Here is a 6,181-nt window from a genome sequence, read left to right as displayed (position 1 = left end):
GGGTCTGGTCACTTCCTGAGCAAGGTGCTGAACCCCCAACAGCTCTGGTGTACTCCTTGTGTAGCAGCCTCACTCTGACATCTCTCCACTAATGCATGTCCACAGGTCCTGTTTGTACATGTGTGTATTTCAGGACTGTGTGTGTGAGAAGCATGTCTCTCAATAACAGAGTGTTAAACCAGAATCTCCATCAGGGGTTAATACAGTGTGTAAAATAAAAATAAAAAAGGCAGCCATAGTGTTGCAAGTCTTTGTGCATCACATCTTTCTTTTTGTACTTCTCGTGACCTGAATAAGTTTGTAGACTTTTTTTCTGACAAAATAATGATGACTACATATAACACAACATGTGAGTCAAACAGGTACTTGCTTATGTAAAACTGATCGTATAGCCCTCTGAGTATGAAGATTAACCACAGACTTATCTGTGTAAACATTTCCTGAAGCTCTACCACCTAGAAATAGCAGCCTTTCTTCCTCTTTTACATCTCTGACTTGAAGCTTACCACTTACAAGGCTTGGATTATGCATGTGCTCATATTGATTCTCCTTTTTGCTGTAGGTAAGATAAAAAAAATCATGTTTTTTAAATAATAATACATAATTACAATTTTAAAAACAATGATTTTAAAGGGTTAACAGTTGCCTGTTCTGATTTTGAAACAAAGCATTTTGGTGAATTATGAGAGATAAACATGTACTCTGATCAACCAAATATCTACTTGAGAGTAATAGTTTCCTCTTAAATCATTTTTTATTAAAATCACAATCTGTTACGGCCATGAGAATCTGACACACATGGGTTAGCCTCGATGAGGTTTCTCTGTGTTGTGAGCCTGAGTAGGCTATACACACTAATATTTATATCAGTGAAAAAGGGATTAAATCCTGAACATTGGGAAATGATACACCTTTGTTAAAGTGGAAGTGACAGGGGCGGCTGTGACTCAGTTGGTAGAGTCGGTACAGCTACATATCCAATGTGTCTTTGATAGAGACGGCGCCAGGATTTGGGGTGCTATGAATAGTGGATTTTCATGAAATCTTAGTTACTTTTTAAGTTCTCTCCTTTTTTTCCTTCAATTATAAACAGACATACATGAGGGGGTTGAACTGGGTGCTAGCCAGATTTGTGACCGAGCTATAGTGTGTACTCCGGTGTACTGCCCTACAAAGGCAAAAGGCAGGAACTTCAATGTTTTCGAAAATGAGTTTTTGTCATTTTTGGAACATTACAGATGTGCTTTATCATGTGTACAGATAATTTGAGTCAATTGTGTAGTTTTTTTGAGAAAATAGTAGGTTGTATTTGCCTTAACTTCCAAAAGCCCTGGAGAAACCAAGGCAGAGTCCAGTAACTTCACTCATCAGGGTCTTTGCCTTTGAACTGCAGCATTCAGGAATACTCAAACTGAGTTAAGGTCTTCTGCCTTTGTTTTACTGTGGATCAAAGTGAAGTTACTGTTTTACTGCAGTGGAGTTAAGGTGTTATGCTTTTGTTTTAATATCTGTCATCAAGCACTTAATTGTGCCATGATCGCTAGATTTCATGTATATGTTATCATTATTATCATATACTGATTTAATATAGTGATCAGCAACCAAGGGAGCTAACAAATGGAAGTTAATGCCTTTTGCCTTGGCATGACCTCTTATTATTGTACAGGCAATGCAACGGCAGAGTACCTTAACTTCCAAATAAGGGTCAAAGGTCTCAAGATTTTTATGAACATTAATAACCTGATTAAAAAGACAAAGAATTGCCACATTTCCAATATTCTGCCTGCAACTCATTTGGCTGGACAACAAAAAGACTTTAAAGTCATTTTTCTCAGTTCTACACTCTGACGACTTAAGGTCTTTTGCCTTTGTAGGGCAGTGTAGCGCCCTGCTTGGTCCTTGGGCAAGACATTTAACCTCGAATTGCTCCCGCTGCTTCATGGGCAGCATACGAGTGATGTAAGAATGGGATTAGTTACTTATGATAATCACTTTTCATAGCAGCCTCTGCCATCAGTGTGTGAATGTGCAGGTGTGTAAAAGTGCTTTGAGTAGCCAGAAGACTAGAAAATAAATATACAAGCTCAAGTTCATTTACAGCTGTGTGTTTTTTGTTTTTTTAACTCACTCTACATGACTTTGTGCAGGTGCCTGTGAAGAAGTGTATAGGCAGAAGCTGACATGTCCCTATGAGTTAAAGAACGAGAGCCTGCAGAGGGTTTGGTGCAGGCAGAGCTCGGCTGACTGTTGCACCGGCTTCACCTTCGGCGAGAGCGCCCACGTCTTGGATGGAGGCAAACTGGAGGTTACTCAAGGCTTGGGCTCTTTCATTGTGTCAGTGCTGGTGCCCAGCCATGGAGAGGGAGTGTACTGGTGTGGTTTGCTGGGTAAAAATAACACCATCATCAAGGTGGCTGAGGGCTATCTTCACCTCTGTAAGTACAAAAGAAGACTCAAATGTTATCATTGTGAGATGGATTATTGTTTTGACATTTAAAGACACATCAACCTCATTACCAGCCACCGATTCTCTGACACAGTCGTCTCTCAACCTAAAGGTCAGGGGTTCAATCCCCAGCTCCTGCAGCCACACATGTCCGAGGAATCCTTGGGCAAGACACTCAAGTTGCTCCTGCTGTTCGGCTGGATTAGTTCATACTGATGGTTAGGGCTGGGCGATATGACCTCAAATAAATATCACGAGTAATTTAACATTTGACCTCCATTAATATTAATGAACGCTTATTTAGTTTTTTGTTTTTTGTCCTCATAGTTCACTGACATGGTCTCTACTGTAAATATGTTCAACTATTAAAGATGGGATATTTTTTCGAATGAAAGAGTGCAGATCTGATGAACTATTTTGTGGTTATTTATTGAATATTTCAAACTAAAATCAAATCTTGAATTGAAAACGACACATTTTAGTTTTTTAACCTCTTAAATAAATAACTTGCATTTCTTCCAAAAAGTTTTTCTGCAGTGTTCACATTTTACTTCTTTATGTTCGGTGTCTTCTTCCCTAAAGACAAAATGTGTCCAAACGACGGACATTGCTTCCATGTCGTGGATTGGACGTGTCGTCATGTGACTCTGCCCTGAAAATAATTGAAATAATCAACATGGGCAAGATTACGACGGTTAGAGGTTCTGAATGTCTGTTCAAATTAATTTTCGATTGATTGCCCAGCCCGACTGCTGGTCACTTTTCACAGCAGCCTCTACCATCAGGGTCTGAATGTGTAGGTGTGACATGCGGTGTGAAAGTGCTCTGAGTAGTCAGAAGACTAGAAAAGTGTTATACAAGCTCAACAGAGGGGCCAAACAGAGAGGGCAAAAATAATATAAATGCAACAGGAATAATATCCAACAGGCAGGTAAGAACAGGCAGTTCAATACAATGAAGGAAAACCATTGACTGTACGCACTGCTTCGATCTCTTGTTTGCCGCTTTTTTGTTGGTATTGTGAATTTGTCACTCTACACGTATTAATGTATATACATATATGGATCAGACTGTTTATTTTGGTGTTACTATAAATACTACTGAACATTTAAGTAAAATGGATTGTATCCTCTTAAAAAGATGTAGAGTAACTTTTGTCAGCCTTATTTAAAAGCTCTTAATGGGTTTAATTTGTATAAGGGAGGTGTGGTTATTGCAATAATGCAGGATGGGGCTGAGGCTGTTGAGGAGGGGCCAAATGTCACATCTTTATATTTGGCCCAGAAATCCTGCCAACGCCTCTGATTCTGTTTTTTTTTATTTCGTCATAGCCACAAGTCAGATGTTTAAATAACAGTCATTTTTCATCTGAACAATCAGTAGCCAAAGCTGATTGACATTTCTTTCATCCAGCTGCAGCCTCCGGTCATCACATCAGCATCTGGAGCATCATTCGCTGGATTTCGTTGCTTTTGTTGCTCATGGTGACCACATTCGCCAACCTTTACTCCAGAGGTGAGTGATACTGTGGCTCCACTGACCAAGAAAGGCAATTTACACTTAATTTAAGCCAGCAGCCTGCAAGGAGAACAAGGATCCAACATACTGAACAATGTTTGGTCCTATGAGCTAAAATGAGCTTATAACAGACACATCAGTATCAGCACATGCGTTTTGCACATTTGAACAGTTTGCTGCTAGAATCCTTGGATGACTTGAAAATAGGGTCGTCGGAGCGCTAGTGTTGCGTTTTTTTTATTTTTTTTAAGACCAACATTTTTATTGTTTTCAAATGTTTAACACTGTAACAGTACAATACCAGACAATAAATGATATAAAACAATACCCAACAAGGGAAACACTATCAATGCAAGACAAAAAAAACAAACAGAAAAAAACAAAAACAGACCTGGCAAATAAAAATAAAAATTAAGTTAAATGAAATACAGGAATAAAGCAGGATGATTAAAATATATATAAATAAATAAAAATGTAAAACAGAAAAACAACAAAATTCCACAACCACGATTATTTCAGATTAGACTGCACGGAAGTGTTAAGTTGTCCACCTTTTACAGAAAATTGTTTTTTTGATTTTGATTGATTTACAGGGGGCTGTGCGTTGGTGGTACATTTGATTATGCATAGCTATGCTAATAGACCTGTACTGTTATATATTCAAATTTGTTAGCTTGTTAATTATACTTCCGATGCTTGCCTGTTTTGTCATGTTTGGCCTTAAATTTCCTTTTAAGTGGTCTTAAAAGGTCTTAAAAAGTCTTAAATGTAACTTGAGAATCTAAGAAATATCCTGATAATAATGTTAAATATTATTTATCCCAATCTATTTTCTTTCCTGCTCAAACATTCACTGTATTGCTCACCATATTTCTAACTATAACCACATATATAACTATTTATTTTCCTCTTTTTAAAGATATCAGTCTAAAGAATCCTGTGACATGATTTATCTTAACATAATACACTAACCAAACACTCTTTTTTTTTTTTTTACAGCAACATCCAGACACATGTTCAAGGTAAGGTAACACCAATCTTCCCCCACAAAGAAGTACTTTTAAAGGTCACATATTCTCCTCCTTTTCATCAAGTTTGAATAAGTCTCAGAGCTCCCATAAACATGTGTGTGAAGTTTCTTGTTATAAATCCTCTCTGATCCTGTATTTGATCATGTCTATAAACCCCTCTATTTCAGCCCTGCTCAGAACAGGCTGTTTCTGTGTCTGTACCTTTAAATATGTAAATGAGCTGTGTCTGACCACGCCCCCTCTCTGGAAGGTCTTGGTGGCTCTGGCTTTCTGGCTCCATGTCCTCTTGTTTACGGTGAGAAGGCAGACTCAGAGGGCAGAACAAACACCTAGCTGTGGGAGTGTCATCCACCTGGGGGAGGGGCTACTGCCCTTTGTGATGTCACAGAGGGAAAATCTCTAAACGGCCTGTTTGAGCACACATTTTCTGAAAAGTGGAGCAGGAAAAAGATGGAGAGGATGGACTATGTCATCATTGGGGGTTTTGTAGACAGAATAGGGACACATAGTAGTGTTTGAACAAACATGGTGAAGTGTATTTTGCAGAATATGTGACCTTTAAATTTGGAAATATTATCACATCTTCCTGGATTGCTTGAGAGCAAACGATTAAACATTGTTTTCTTTTCTCGTTTTAGAAAGAAGAGGAGCTTTATGATGATATCGATATTCCACAGATTGAAGAAGCAATCTATGAACTGGAGTGACTCATCTGGATTTCAAAACCCTTACATTTCTTATCACCGATTAGCTCATGTTGTGACCTTCTTATCAAACCATCACACGATAATAAAATGTGCTTATGTAAACTACTCTTACTGGGCTGAACAACACTGAATAATGAAATGTAAGCTACTAGCCGTGTAAAAGGTAACAGAGTGGAAATGTTAAGAAAAGTTATTTCTGGAGCACCGGATAGCCTGGCGTTTAAGTAGTGGTTTCGAGACCAGCAGCGTCTCTTTGCTGCATGTCGTTCCCCTGTGTCTCCCCCAAACATTTCCTGTCTCTCTTCAACTGTCCTACCTAATGAAAGCAAAACATATCTTTAAAAAAAGAGGATGTTTCTGAAGCAGCCTGTGTCTGACACCTCCCCCGCTGCAGGCGTGACATGCATATAAAACAAACAAAAAATCTTCACTCTGAACGTCTGGTTTGCTTTATTTTGTCTTATATAGAGGCATCATGA

The 6,181-nt window shown here is 38.5% G+C and overlaps 1 protein-coding gene across 2 annotated transcripts; it reads left to right on the top strand.

Annotated features, from left to right (window-relative positions):
- Positions 1-236: 236 nt before the first annotated feature.
- si:ch211-102c2.4 (uncharacterized protein LOC568178 homolog) lies at positions 237-6,132 on the top strand. Of its 2 annotated transcripts, none has more exons than XM_061037372.1 (5): positions 237-562; positions 2,148-2,435; positions 3,860-3,961; positions 4,964-4,986; positions 5,634-6,132. In XM_061037372.1, exons 1-5 carry the CDS (start codon positions 526-528, stop codon positions 5,700-5,702), a joined length of 519 nt encoding a protein of 172 aa, XP_060893355.1. In that variant the 5' UTR covers positions 237-525; the 3' UTR covers positions 5,703-6,132. The 2 variants fall into 2 exon arrangements, with proteins under 2 accessions (XP_060893355.1, XP_060893356.1); XM_061037373.1 differs by having other exon boundaries at positions 239-562; positions 3,866-3,961.
- The last annotated feature ends 49 nt before the right edge of the window (positions 6,133-6,181 follow it).

Source organism: Labrus mixtus, chromosome 5 (genome assembly GCF_963584025.1).
Source record: "Labrus mixtus chromosome 5, fLabMix1.1, whole genome shotgun sequence".
In the NCBI taxonomy this organism is placed as follows: domain Eukaryota; kingdom Metazoa; phylum Chordata; class Actinopteri; order Labriformes; family Labridae; genus Labrus; species Labrus mixtus.
This window is presented reverse-complemented; position numbering and strand designations above follow the sequence as displayed.

Coding starts and splice junctions, on each gene's coding strand:
- si:ch211-102c2.4 (XM_061037372.1), top strand. CDS start 526: ATGCATGTGCTCATATTGATTCTCCTTTTTGCTGTAG. Junction 2,436..3,859: donor TGAGGGCTATCTTCACCTCT/GTAAGTACAAAA, acceptor TCTTTCATCCAG/CTGCAGCCTCCGGTCATCAC. Junction 4,987..5,633: donor CATCCAGACACATGTTCAAG/GTAAGGTAACAC, acceptor TTCTCGTTTTAG/AAAGAAGAGGAGCTTTATGA.